The sequence below is a fragment of the Capricornis sumatraensis genome, chromosome 14 (assembly GCF_032405125.1).
Source record: "Capricornis sumatraensis isolate serow.1 chromosome 14, serow.2, whole genome shotgun sequence".
NCBI classification, from domain to species: Eukaryota; Metazoa; Chordata; class Mammalia; order Artiodactyla; family Bovidae; genus Capricornis; species Capricornis sumatraensis.
The window spans coordinates 70,905,948-70,920,690 of NC_091082.1; the positions used below are offsets into that span (position 1 = coordinate 70,905,948).

General features: G+C 48.2%; 1 protein-coding gene across 1 annotated transcript; it reads right to left on the reverse strand.

The window, feature by feature from the left end:
- Nucleotides 1-9,945: 9,945 nt before the first annotated feature.
- RGS16 (regulator of G protein signaling 16) lies at nt 9,946-14,229 on the reverse strand. The gene is made up of 5 exons (XM_068986193.1): nt 14,106-14,229; nt 13,144-13,254; nt 12,315-12,379; nt 11,860-12,026; nt 9,946-10,571 (listed from the first exon to the last, which is right to left on the reverse strand). The coding sequence occupies exons 1-5, from the start codon at nt 14,147-14,149 to the stop codon at nt 10,350-10,352; spliced, it is 609 nt and encodes a 202-aa protein (XP_068842294.1). The 5' UTR covers nt 14,150-14,229; the 3' UTR covers nt 9,946-10,349.
- Between the last annotated feature and the right edge of the window lie 514 nt (nt 14,230-14,743).

Genomic DNA, 14,743 nt, shown 5'->3' on the forward strand with positions numbered 1-14,743 from the left:
AGGGAGGCCTGGTGTGCTGCAGTTCATGGAGGGGCAAAGAGTTGGACACGACTGAGTGACTGAACTGAACTGAACTGAACTGAACATGATTTCAGGTCATGATATCATGACCCTATCATCCCAGTTCCTTATGGGCATCATCACTACTACCATCCAGTCCCCCATCACATCGTACTGCTTCCCACATCCATGTCTCTGCACACACTGCTTTTGCTATCTGAACTAATGATAATGATGGTAGCAGCAAGCACTTACGTAGCTCTTTAGTATGCTGTAGGAACTGTTCTGAGCCAACAAAAATTACACATTCTTGTTGTTGTTTAGTCACTTAAGTCCTGAGATAGATGCTGTTGTGACCCCATTGTACAGATGGAGAAAATGAGGCACAAAGTGATTAAGTGAATTCAATTGTTCTAGAGATTTGAGCTACCTCAAGGAATAGCACAGAGAAAGATGCCTACCCTCATTCTGGTGGAAGAAGCCAGAAAATGAACAAAATAAGTAAATTATGTATAATGTGCTTTATGGGGAAAATCCTACAGAGAATAATAAGTAGAATGAGGAAGGCTGAAAACACCAGAATGGGAATTATGAGTCAAGAGAGATATTTTCTAAATAATGAAAACTGAAACTCCATTATCTAGCACCTAACTACATTACATTCCTTACCCTTAGGATCATTCCTCAATTATTTAAGTTTTAAATCTTTCTTCTCCTCAGAAAGTAATTTGAACAGCTGGGCCAATTTAAAAGGTTCAGTAACAGTGAATTACCTTGTGATCACCACTTAATATGCCCCGAACACCTTGTTCTTGTTACCTAAGAGCTTCCATTAAAATTTTTTTCTAGTTTTATTTTACTTTTTTATTTTGATTTTTTTGTCCATGACATATGGCCAGGAATCAAACCCAGGCCTTGGCAATGAAAGTGCCAAGTCCTAACTGCCAGGGAATTCCCTCTAGTTTTATTGAAAAACAGCTGACATATGTCATTCTAGAAATTAAAGTTATACAGCACGATGTATTGATTCACATATACTATGAAGTAATTACCACAATAGATTTAGTTAACACCCATTATCCCATATAGCTACAATATGAAAAGAAGGGGAATTAATAGATCATATGACAGTTCCATTTTTAATTTTCTGAGGAGGCTCCACACTGTTTTCTATCTTGAGAAATTTACAATTTACAATCTCATGAACTGTGCACAGGGGTTCCTTTTTCTCCACATCCACACCAAGAGCTTCAATTTTTTAAGTTAAGGTCAGCCCTGCTGACTAAAGAAATCTTACTGTAACCCCTGTACCTATTGAGCTATCTTAACAATTATGCTAATAATTTTCAATTCAATTAAACATCATTATTAAACTGCATTAATAAACAAAACTAAAGGTTATATCTCTTGGATATAATTCCAAAGGAAAGAGTCAAATTTAACTCAGAGCAAAATTAGGCAGTTTCTCAGAAGAAATGGAGTAGTCCTCATCATCAACAAAGGAGTCTGGAATGCAGTACTTGGGCACAGTTTCAAAAATGACAGAATGATTTTCATTCATTTTCAAGGCAAACCATTCAATATCACAGTCATCCAAGTTTTTGCCCCAACCACTGATGCTGAAGAAGCTGAAGTTGACCAGTTTTATGAAGACCTGGCACCTTCTAGAGCTAACATCAAAAAAAGATGTCCTTTTCATCACAGAGGATCAAAACGCAAAAAGTAGGAAGTCAAGAGATATCCAGACTAACCAGCTAGTTTGGCCGTGGAGTACAAAATGAAGCAGGGAAAAGGCTAACAGAGTTTGGCCAAGAGAACACACTGGTCATAGCAAACACCCTCTTCCAATAACATGAGAGATGACTCTACACATGGATGTCAATGGATGGTCAATACCAAAATCAGATTGATTATGTTCATTGCAGACAAAGATGGAGAAGCTCTATACAGTCAGCAAAAACAAGACCTGGAGCTGACTGTGGCTTAGATCATCAGCTCCTTATTGCAAAATTCAGGCTTAAATTGAAGAAAGTAGGGGAAACTGCTAGACCATTCAGGTATGACCTAAACCAAACCCCTTATGATTATACAGTGGAAGTAACAAACAGAATTAGATCTGGTAGACAAAGTGTCTGAAGAACTATGGATGGAGGTTTGTAACATTGTATAAGAGGCAGTGACCAAAACTATCCCAAAAGGAAAAGAACTGAAAGAAGGCCAAATGGTTGTCTGAGGAGGCCTTACAAATAGCTGAGGAAATAAGAGAAGCAAAAAGCAAGGGAGAAAGGAAAAGATATACCCAACTGAACAGAGAGTTCCAGAGAATAGCAAGGAGAGATAAGAAGGCCTTCTTAAATGAATAGTGCAAAGAAATAGAGGAAAACAATAGTGTTGGAAAGACTAGAGATTTCTTCAGATAACCACAATGGTGTGGTCACTCACCTAGAGCCAGACATCCTGGAATATAATGTTAAGTGTGCCTTAAGAAGCATTACTATAAACAAAGATAGTGGAAGTGACAGAATTCTAGCTGAGCTATTTCAAATCCTAAAAGATGATGCTGTGAAAGTGCTGCACTCAATATGCCAAAAATTTGGAACACTCAGCAGTGGCTACAGGACTGGAAAAGTTCAGTCCCAAAGAAGGGCAATACCAAAGAGTGTTCAAACTACCACACAATTGCACTTATTTCACACACTAGCAAGGTTATGCTCAAAATCTTTCAAGCTAGGCTTCAGCAGTACATGAATCAAGAACTTCCATATGTTCAAACTGGGTTTAGAAAAGGCTGAGGAACCAGAGATCAAACTGCCAATATTCATTAGATTACGGACAAAGCTAAAGAGTTCCAGGAAAATATCTACTTCTGCCTTATTGACAGTGTTAAAGCCTTTGACTGTGTGGATCACAAGAAACTGTGGAAAAGTCTTAAAGAAATGGGAATACCAGACCACCTTACCTGTCTTCTGAGAAACCTGTATGCAGGTCAAGAAGCAACAGTTAGAAATGGTCATGGAACAACAGAGTGGCTCAAAATTAGAAAAGGAGTACGTCAAGGCTCTATATTGTCACCCTGCTTATTTAAGTTATAAGCAGAGCACATCATGGAAAATGCCAGGCTGGGTGAATCACAAGTTGGAATCAAGATTGCTGGGAGAAACATCAACAACCTCAGATACACAGATGATGTGACTCTAACGGCAGGAAGTGAAGAAGAACAAGGGAGTCTTTTGATGAGGGTGAAATAGGAGAGTGAAAAAGTTGGCTTGAAACTCAACATTCAAAAAATATAAGATCCTGGCATCTGGTCCCATCACTTCATAGCAAATGGAAGAAGAAAAAGTGGAAGCAGTGACAGATTTTATTTTCCTGGGCTCCAAAATCACTGAGGATGGTGACTGCCGCCATGAAATTAAAAATGCTTGCTCCTTGGAAGAAAAGCTATGACAAACCCAGACAGTGTATTAAAAAGTAGAGACATCACTTTGGCGACAAAGGCCCATATAGTCGAAACCATGGTTTTTCCAGTAAGTCACCTATGGATGTGAGAGTTGAACCGTAAAGTAGGCTGAGTGCCAAAGAAATGATGCTGGATGAATTGTGGTGCTGGAGAAGACTCTTGAGAGTCCCTTGGACTGCAAGGAGATCAAACCAGTCAATCCTAAAGGAAATCAACCCTGAATATTCATTGGAAGGACTATTGCTAATGCTGAAGCTCCAATATTTTGGCCATGTGAAGCAAAGAACCAACTCATTGGAAAAGACCCTGAGGCTGGGAAAGATTGAAGACAAAAGAAGAAGGCAATGGTAGAGGATACAATGGTTAGGTAGCATCACTGACTCAATGGTCATGAAACTCAGGAAACTCTAGGAGATAGTGGAGGACAGAGGAGCCTGGCGTGCTACAGTCCATGAGGTTGCAAAGAGTCAGACGTGACTTAGCGACTGAACAACAGGCAATTCCAGGGAAAAAGTTTGTATAGCCTGATTTGACATAGCCACAGGGAGGCAGCAGAGAGTGTGGAATGGCCTGGTGAGGGATGGGCCAGGCCTCCACAGTCACAGGAAACAACAGGACTGATTGGGAAATAGCATCAGCCAACCTGGCTTTAAGTGAATACTATCTGGATTAATGTCTCAACATTTGATTCCCTCTCCTGAAATTCTGGAATGCCCTTCATAGCGAATAAAATACAGTATGGAAACAGCTGTACTATACTTAAAAAAGTAGACTTGGAATCCTGGCTTTGAATTGTGACTCTTCCATTATTTTCAAAAGTCATTAAATAGTTATTGACTATGCTGAGTGACTGGAATCAGATAATAATTACAGTTTAATATTCATGAAACATCAATGTTGTGCCAAACATGTTTTCATTCCATGCTCTATGAAGGGTGCATGCACTCTTATTATCCTCATTTACAGATGAGAGACCTAAGCCTTTGGAGAAGTTTAATCACTCCCCCAGGTCATACAATGAATGAACCAGTTTCTACTCCAACATTCCAACTCTACAGGCTGGGTTGCAGTCTGCCATGGTCTGTTCTGTCCTATTGTATCAAATAATATGGCTCCCAATCTTGAAGAGAGTGGTTTAGTGAAAAAAAGAGCTGCGAAGAGGTAAGTGACAGTGACATGTCTTACATGAAGTAGTCAAGGTAAGAAGAGGGTGTGAAAAGGAATATCTCCTGCCACATCTATAAACAAGGATGTCACAGGCATCGGTTTGAGATTCTGCCCTCCAAATGTGAATTTCTGAGCCCCGAGGGCCCCCAGAAGGGAGAACCGTGCCTGCAATCCAGCGGCTGTCAGCTCCCACCACTCCCTACAGTGACTGAGGATGCAACAAAATTAAAAAGAAAAATAGGATACAGGCCCCAGATAGCTGAGATGCATATGAAAGGAATGAGTTCAGTGAGCCCTGACTCTTTCATCTTCCCATACATAGACGAGCCCTAAATTCCTTGAGATAGCTGATTTTCCTTAATTAACAATAATCTTCGATGTTCAGACTATCTGCCTCCTTTGTTACAAACTTCTATATAACCTGACTCCCTTCCCCACCCTCCTCCTTGTCTCCCCTCCTTCCCTTTCCCCCCACCACACCCTCACTCCCACCCCCACCTCCAGAGCAGCTTCTCAAGGGCTACCTGAGATGCTGCCTCCTGTCTCAAATTTCAGGTTATGAGCTTTTTTTTTTTTTTTTAGTTGGCAAGGCTGTCCTAGAATCACTGAAGTGTCAGAGAGATTCCAGGAAATGGCTGTCTGGGAAGGCTTCACTTAAGAAGGTGATGGTTTTGCTAGATTTTCAAGAGGCTTTTTGAGGAGGGCATTATCCTCCACAGCTCTCAAGCTCTAATTTTTAAAAACAAATAAAAGGAAAAAGACATTCCAAGCAGAGAAAAACAGCAGGTGGGTAAGGGCCACCTGGGCAGGGGGGAAGTCATTAAGAGGGCCTTGTGTCAGGTCAGAGTGAGCCTTGTATGTCATCCTGAGAGCTGGACTCTCTCAGGGTCAAAGGAGAGCCACTGAAGGGCTTGAATGCAGGCACGAACTGCTCTGATCACTGCTTTATGGCTAAAGACTGGCACAGTGGGGACAGGTGAAGCACAGGTGTCCATGATCAGACCCAAAGGCTCAGGAACAGCGCCCCAGAAAGACACCTCGGCCAGCTTTTGAAAGTTGCTTCCCTAGGCTGCTGAAGGAGGCTGTAGGTAGCTGTGATGAGAGTAGGCAACACAGCAGGGAGGTGGGCCAGGAGGCAGAAGCCAGGAGGCTTGAATAGTAGGGTGAGTGCGGGAACCATGAACGATTTGTTTTCAAAGGGCAGGTGAGGGAGCAGAGGCCGGAGAAGGATGGGCGGCCCACTCAAGAAGGGCTTTGGGTACTAAGCCAAAGCCTGAAGTGCTGGGGGGAGGAACTGAGTGGGTGAGTTTAAAGATGCTGGAGACTTCTTGCTGGCTGCAAGATATCCAGGAACTCTCTTAAACACTCTGAGAACCAATACAATAGGGGTCCTGTGTGTGATCTGAGCCTGACACCTGACAGACCAAGAGCCATTGGTCTCCAAGGCCAGCCAAGAGTCTTCTTTTTCTCTAATGAGTATCTACCACCTTGAGGCTGCATCATGGGCTTCAAGACCATCCTGCATGTGAAGAAGGGCTAGGAGAGGGCGACAAGTCTTGAGGATGGACTTACTGGATGAGAAGCCTGCCAGGACCCACCTCAGTCCCTGGAAGTCCATCTGCCCCCATTCATTCCTCTACCATTCGCCGACCACACCCACCATTTCCTACTGGCACCCATACATGCACGCTCAGTCATTTAATCGTGTCTGACTCTTGGCAACCCCATACACGGTAGCCCACAGATCTCCACTGTCCATGGGATTTCCCAGGCAAGAATACCAGGGTGGGTTTCCATTTCCTCCTCCATGGGATCTTCCCAATCCAGGATCTCAACCCGAGTCTCCTGCACTTGTAGGCAGGTTCTTTACCACTGAGCCACCTGGGAAGCCTATACTGAATCAGAAAATACACATTTGTGCCCTTGTCTGAACTTACCCAGAATCCCCATCCACCATTAGCTGAGGCCACCTACAGTTACAGCTATTTTTGGTTTTCTGGCAGGCATGCAGGATGCACTAGATACAATAAATGCATGTTTAAAAAAAAAAAAAAAAAAGACAAAAAGGTGGAAGGAAAGTAATGGGGACAAGGTTCCTGACTCTCTGGGTACCATCTTTTTTCTTCCCTCATGGATCATATCCCTTGACCATCTCTCACAGACTGGACTTCCCACCCACCCCCACCCCGCCTAGGTTTAATTGTATTCAGATCTCATCTCTGCCCCTCTCTCAAACCGACTTCCCTGGGCATGTTCCCCCAGACCCCACCCCTGGGAGCTTCAGTTTCCCCATCTGTATCATAGGGTTATCACACCTACCTCACAGAGCTGTCATTGGACTAAACGAGATCAGGGCCTGCCCTGGTGTTTGTTCCCATCTTCCTTTCTGGCCTTTAACCTCAGAATCCCTCCTGGCATCACACACACAACTGCCCCTTAGATCTGGGCTTCAAATGTGATTCCATGGGCTTTTCTACTTAATGCACCCGAAGTCTGGTCACTTTACTCAGACTAACAACGCTGCTGCTGCTAAGTCACTTCAGTTGTGTCCGACTCTGTGCGACCCTATAGACAGCAGCCCACCAGGCTCCCCCGTCCCTGAGATTTTCCGGGCAAGAGAACTGGAGTGGGGTGCCATTGCTTTCTCTGAAAACTAACAATGAGGGGAAAATAAAAGTCAATATAAGGCCTAGATTTGTATATAGACAGATAATTCAACTTAGAGAAGAATTTGGGGAGAACAAGGAGGTGACTGTCAGAGGAAGAGCAGTTTTGATCCTTGCAAGCCTAACGCCAAGTTCTTTCTAACCCAGCACAAACTGCTCATTCTCCTCCCTGGGAATGGAGTAGTTCCAAGCAACAAGTGGCTTCCCAAAGTTCATCTCAGAGATGTCTATGAAATTATAAGGAATGCTAATTCCTTGAATTCATAGTGAAATGAAAAGTCATTCAGTCATGTCAACTCTTTGTGACCCCATGGACTATACAGTCCATAGAATTCTCCAGGCCAGAGTACTGGAGTGGGTAGCTTTTCCCTTCTCCAGGGGATTTTCCCAACCCAGGAATCGAACCCAGGTCTCCCGCATTGCAGGTGGATTCTTTACCAACTGAGTGAGGGAAGCCCAAAAGTGCACCAATGCAAATTGGAAATGGGCAAAGGTGAAAATGGCACGGAAGTGCCCCCCCTGCAGCCCCTGCAACTGATAATGTGCAGCTACTTGGCCAGGGGGAGCCACCCCTTGCTGTTCTAAGAACCAGGAATGGCTCATGCTGGGTCAGGTGGACAGAGGAGATGGGCTCTGCAATGATAGCTGAGCCAGGTCCAACTGTTACCAGCCAGGATTCTTGGCCTTCCCCAATCAATAGAAATTGACTGGAGGCCAGACAAGAAATTCAGGCGTGGCTCAACTGGGGCCCCTGCTGCAGCAGCGGGGAGTGAGAGCAAACAGGTTCCCTTGCTTGCTCACTCCCTGAGGAGAGGAGTGGGGAGCTGGTTCCTTTGTGAAGGGAGGGTGGCGTGTTGTTCAAGGCTTAGGCAGGAGGGGTAGCCTAGGTGTTCTGTCCACCCCTTAGTTGGTGTTGTGTGCAGGGTGTCTGCACAGTACCCTATTTTTGCTCTAGGCTGCTCAAAAGTGGCAGTTGTGTTTTTTGGTCTCTTTGTATCTTTTGAGTACAGAATTTGCCCCAGCTGTGCATGCACGGGGTTCTTTTGAGTCCCACAGTTCCTTTGCATTTTGTTGCTGAAGGAGACGTGTATCCAGGTACAAGCATTGCAGCCTTGCTGCAAAGGGTCCCAGGTCCCAGGCTAGGCTCACCATCAACAGGACACAACAGCTTGACATGAGCTGGGCAATCACCAGCTGAAGGAAGTTACCATCCTGGAGGCCACCGTTAGACTCGGGCCTTGGACGTGCACCTCTGCCCATACACCAGCAAGCTTCCCCGCGTGTCCTGTGACATTTCTGGAGACCAGCTCTCCCACAAGGAACCCCCAACCCTGAGCACTTCCCTTCCCTCTTCCCCTGACCACACATCCCTTGCAGACAGGATTGATCTCGTGTTTGGGTTTTATTTTTATTTCACAATAAAATAACATGCTGCAATAGGAAAATGGGGATTGAATAAGTACATCATTCACATCTAGGAAACCAGCTCCCGTGGTCAACAATAAATAAATATTTAAACGGCGAGGAGTTCCTGGTGGGCGCCAAGAGGTTCCCAGCACTTCAAGAGGTAGCGTCTGCTGGAAAGAGGGAGACAGCCAGGCTACCAGCTCCTGTGGATTCTCCAGGAGAGGCAGACGCACAAATAACAATAAATAACAATAGCAACAACACAACAGCAATAAAAAATAATGTGCCATGACCACTGTCTCAAAACCAACAATATGTTAGACTTAAATACTTTTCTCCTGGAGGAGCTCCTAGCGCAGAGAGAACAGTGTGAATTCCCTGGGGGCAAGAGGGGCTGCCTGGTTAATTCACCTCCCCAGCCCAGCTGGGGCAGAAGTCCCACCAGGGAATGGGTGTTTGGTGATGCCCTGGGGTGACAAGCAGGTTCTGATTTCCCCTAGTCCTGCTCTTCCCAGCAGCCTCTCTCCGTCCCAGTTTCATTCCCAGCTTCTACAGGCTGTCCAAGTTCATCGAGGTCCCTGCCTCATTTCTCATCAACACCCCAGTGAGTACATCCCAACAAGCTATAGGAAAGAAACACAAGGTTCCCCTTCCATCCTGGGGAATCTCTTTTTCCCTGTTCTCATCCTTACAAAAATAAAATATTAGCTTGATTTAAACAGGACTTTCTGGAACTGCCATGAGGTTTGTCTCCCAGGAGCCCTTTCCCCCTCGTTCCACCCTGCCCAGCGTAAGGGCTGGACTAGCCACTCACCAAGAGGCCCCACGTCTTGCTCCAGGCAGCTCAGAGCTAAGAGGGGACACATCCCAGCAAGAGGCTCTCAGCAGGTCCTGCTCACAGGTGGACCCGGTGGCACACATGGAGTCAGAGGCCCCCGCAAGAACCCACCAAGAGCACCAAGGTTCATTTCGCATGGGCAAGATGGCCTGTTTTCGGGGCTCTCTACTGATTTGGAGAGGGGCTTGAAAGCCAGTTTTTGAGGTAAATATCTCATTCGGGGCAAGCATCACATTGGTTCTCTGGCCTTGACAAGACTGCCAGGCTGGACACAGAAGTGTTGAGAGGTGCAAGCTAGGCACCCCCCGACCCAGCCGTAGCCCAGAGGCAGGTGAGGAGAACAGGATGAGAAGACTCCACCATCCATGGCTCCCTTCATGCCCAGGACAGTCTGGAAATTAGGAAAACAGGTCAACCGTTCGACAGGCAAAACTGGCTAAGCTGGTTGCCTTTCTCTCCCTCATTTTCAAGTTCCCCTTTATCCATGCATTTCGCAAAGCCCCCTGGAAATATCGCTTGTCCTGTTGAGAATGGCCAGAGCCAATGATGACTCTTGCACCATCATTCTTCCCCCCCTTAAAAGCCCCACAACCCTCATCTTCAGCCCTGGCCCACAGGTCCTAGAAGTGGGGTGACCCTCTCACGCATGGAATTCAGTCCCAAGGATCTGGAGGTGAGGGTGTCACCGGGTCAGCTTTTTCCTTCGCTGTCCTCTCTTGCTTTGCAGAACCTGCCTCCCCCAAGGGGACAGCACCTCGGGGGTGGGTGACTCAATCTCTCTGCCCGGCTGGCTCCTTCCAGGCCCTGAGGCTCAGGTGTGCGAGGGCTCAGCTGGGCTGCCGCTGGACGGGGAGGCAGAGGCGGCCATGGCTTGGGTGGCCAGGTCCCGGTAAGTGGGGGACTTCAGGAAGCGCGGGTAGGAGTCCTTCTCCATCAGGGCTCGCACCTTCCGCTGCGCTGCGTCGAAGCATGCAGCCGTGGCGGCCTGCAGGTTCGTCCTGGTCAGCTGCCTGGTCTCGTGGTCTATATTCACCTGTGGGAAGGAGGATAAGCACGTGGGTGAGTGGGGGGCTCAGAGCCAGGGTGAGGGGACTGGCAGGCCTGGGAGGACTGGCGGGGGGCAGTGGAAGGAGCACTGGGTTCTGAACCAGGAACTGGGGCTCTGCTGAGTTGACCATCAGTGGGCTTTTCAGCTCTGGGCCTGTCCTCCCTTCTACTCTCCACTCTCTCAGAACAACCCAGGAGATGTTAAGAATGGGCACAGATCCACCCTCTTTTCACCTGTTTCTCTGTGACAACCCAGGTTCGAGTCATCACCACCTCTCTCCTAGGCTACTGCCAGCACCTGCTATCGGGTCTCTCTCTCCTCCCCTGAACCCCAGGGTCTGTTCTCCACCTAGCAGCAAAGACAGCCTTACAAAGCACAAGCCAGTTTGCTAGCAGTTCTGTTGTTCCCCATCACTCCGAGAAAAGGCCGACATGGGTGCTGAGCCCACAAGGCTACCGGGGCCAGCACCTGGCCGCCTGCCACCTGTGTGGCATCACCTCCCACTCTCTCACTTCCCGCTCCACACGGGCCCACTTGCTGGCCTGTGAGCACAAAGGCACTCTCTGATCTTTGTATTTTCTGTTTCCTGTGTCACATCCTCCGACCCTGTACCCTGGTCCTCCCTCTCATAGCCTGCTTTCTTTTTATCAGAGCACAGAGCACCCTCTGGCAATAATTATTTAATTGGTTACTGTCATCTTCTCTCACTGGGGTAGAAGCTTTGTGTTCACTGCCATATCCTTGAGGACTATAAATGTGCCTTGCATGTAACTGGTGCCTAACATATCTTTATGGGAGAAATAAAAATGCTCAGAAAATAAATACAAAATAAGATACAAAGGTAAGCCATTACTTCCTTCTCTCCAAGAGGTGGCCTCATATTCCTTATCAAACACGGTGGAGGCCAGAGGGAAGATTGAAAGGGTCACCAACCACAGACCTGAGTGACTGAGTCAGGTTATCCTACGATGACCTGTCTCCGCACTTGTGTTAAGTATTCTGAGTCTCTAAAAAGGGCTTAGTTTACAAAGGTAGGTGTGGACAGAAGCCAAAACTCCTGCCAACCCCTCCAGTCCCAGTGATATCTGAGGGTAACGGTACCCAGGGGTGGCCTGGAGCCTGGCTTTTTTGATCTCCAGCCTCCTGTGTCAGATAAGGCCACTCTGCTTCTAAACCTGGCCCTTCCCTTACTGGCCCCTGATCATCCCCAGTTCTCAGTGGGGAGGGAGCAGGCAGGGTCTGCAGGACCCCTGCAACGTGTCATGGCTCTGACCTCTTTGGGGGCTTCACCGCAGATGAACTCCTCAAAGATCCGGTGAGCCCGGGATGCCAGCTTGGTAGCGGACCGGAGCTTCTTGAACTCCTCACAGGCCAGCCAGAACTCCAGGTTCTCCTCGCTGAACTCTGTCTTCAGGAAGGCGTGGAAGGCGGCCACTCCATCTGGGGTTGCAGGGAGAGAGGAAGAGACAGGTCAGACAGCGGAGACAGCCAGCCGGGAATAAAAGAAGACAGCAATTGTAGTTAAGGGCTCTATTTTGGGGATGTAATTTTCTCAAACAAGGACCTGCCTTTGTATTCTGGATAGAGGCTGACACAGTAGGGAATTATTATTACTATTACTATTATTTTGCCCACGTTCTCAGCATCCTCAGGCTGGCTCTGCAGTACATGGGTACCCATGTGCCACCCGTGTGCCATCCACAGACAGACACAACAGACGCAACTCACTTTTACTGCTCAGCAGCAAGTCAAATGACTCTTTCCATCCCAGCACGTCTTCTGAGAAGTTTTTGCTAAAAAAAGGAGGGGGGGGCAAGATTTTAATTTAAAAAACAACAACAACAAACTAATACATAGCACAAATCCCAGCCAGAACTCTGAAGTTGCATAATCCACACGGAGGCTTGCTCAGCAAAACTACCGGAGCTGACTCCTCAAACTCCCCAACTTTTTGCTGAGGTTTAGGGAAAAGGTTGTGTTTTCTAGAGGACAACCTAGTAACCAGAAACCAGAACAGGGACCTTCCAGCCCTCAGTAAATATCTAAGACTGTGCTTTTGCTGTCCAAAATTCCTCCGATTCCCCTCTCGGTTTGTTCTGTACACTTTCTCAAGGAAATGAGGGTCTCCTGAATAGAGATTATGCCTACCCACAACCCCAGAGTCCAGCACAGCACCTGCCACAGTTGATGGTCAATATAACAGGGCTTCCCGGTAAGCTGCATGCAAGCAGCAGCAGAGTCCAGTGGCCTTGGGCCCTGCCCTTGCCCTCGTCACACACGCAATGGCATCTCCAGACGGGAGAATCTAGTAACTAGACGTTCCAACCCTGGGTATCTTCATTTGTTGGTGGACTTAGAAGGCTGGAGCCATCCACCCAGTCACCCATGAGCCAGACAGCCATAGCAGACCAGCAAGTTCCATTACAATCTCTAGGAAGAGGTCACCAAGGTCCACGATGGTATGTCCTAGTTTCTCCTAGTGTTTTCCTTCTCAGGGCTCCCTTCCTAAATCTGGCTCCTTCCCTCTAGGGGCTCCAGGCTGGTTGGCGGGACTTACCCCTCTTTGCTGTGTTTACTGCCCCACTCGAACTTGCCAACACTCCCAGTATCAGAGCCCAGTTCTGACTTATGAAGAAAGATCCCCAGCCGTGTCTTGAATTCTTTGGCTCTGGAAGGCAAAGCATGAGCTCATGAGAGAGATCCATGAAGTCCCAGAAGACTACAGGTTTGTGCCACCCAAATTCCAAGCCTGAGGGTTTCTGGGAACCCACAGCTGTTCCCAGGGCTTACGCTTCACCTCTCTCATCAGTATCATGAGCCCAGAAACAATGAATGCAATATCTGAGCCGTGACTGGACTGTCTTTCAGTTTGGGGGTTTGCAGTATAGCAAACATAGGCTTTTTCCCCACTTAAGTCACACTTTTTGTGCCTGTTGATTTAGCAGAAGGCAATTCAGTACTCTCTAGGCTTGTCACAAATATTTTTGGAGCTGTGTGGAAGCCGATTTTCTGCCTTCATCTTTACTTTTTCCTTCCCAGCCACCGGCTCCAGCAAAGATTGGAGTGGGTGTGTAGCACCCTGGGAAGTGGGGACATCCCTCACTGAGGGCCTGAAAAACAGTTCCCTGTATTTCCAGGATCAGAGGAGGCCATGCCCTTAGATCTATAACTTGGAATGAAAACCAAGTGCTTAAGAAACGGGAAGACTCAGTTTGCCTGGCGATGCCACCGCAGTCTTCCTGCAGTAGGTCCACCACTTGTCAGAGGAATGATGGGGAATGGCAGGAAACAGTGGTCCCCCTGCTTCCCTTCGCTTTGCCTCCTCGGTTCCCGTCACCCGTCCTTCCCTGAGAATCTAAGAGAGGCATCTGAGAACGTGGAACCAAGTTGACCTATGCCTCTGAAGTCACTTTCATCCTGTTCTCCAGACCACACAGGTCTGCAAGCCCGCCGCTTCACTCCCTAAGGTTGGTGGGACTTGTTCTTCTTCCCCTAGGCATCTGGACAAGCTGCTCTTACCTCTCCAGGCAGGAGGTGGGGAAGGCGGCCAGGGTTCGACACATGGCTACGGATGCAGGGCAGCACGTCTTGGGGACGATGGTAGCGGGCTCCAGCGGGCACCGCAGAACGCGAAGACAGAAGAACGGCGGCCAGCGCCTGTCTGGGTTTACTCTACGGGATTCGCGGAGCCAGAGGCTTTTATTCCCTTGTAGGGGGCGGAGAGGCTGCGTGCCGCCAACCAATCGGAGAGCGGTACTCAGCGCGGGCGAAGGCGGAGGCGGGGCCTGGAGCTCGACAGGGCGGGGCGCCGGGCCCAGGATGCGCCCTCGCCGGGTGCAACCTTCGCCCCGCGGGGGTGCTCACGGGGCTGCCCCCTCCTTCGAGCGGCCGCCGGCGTGGGGAGGGAGAAGCGGCAGAGAAGTCACACGGAGATAAGACGCGCGCACCCAGTTTAGTAGGGGGTGGGGGGGGCGGGGAACCGCCGGCCGCTAGTAAAAGCAGGAAACCAACTCAGCGATGCCAGGAGAATTTGCGTAGGGGTGGTGGATAGGGGAGGTACACCTGGTGTCGATCACAGCTCAAGCCTGAGCCTGTTCGGCCCTAACGACCCGAGCACACGGTGCAAGCCCGACAGCACAGCCCCATGGTTATACTGA

Excerpts from the sequence above, each read along its gene's own strand:
- RGS16 (XM_068986193.1), bottom strand. The coding sequence starts at position 14,149 with ATGTGTCGAACCCTGGCCGCCTTCCCCACCTCCTGCCTGGAGAG. Across the intron at positions 13,255-14,105 it reads CCCACCTCCTGCCTGGAGAG|AGCCAAAGAATTCAAGACAC; the intron begins GTAAGAGCAGCT and ends TTTGCCTTCCAG. Across the intron at positions 12,027-12,314 it reads CTTGCTGCTGAGCAGTAAAA|ATGGAGTGGCCGCCTTCCAC; the intron begins GTGAGTTGCGTC and ends CTGCAACCCCAG.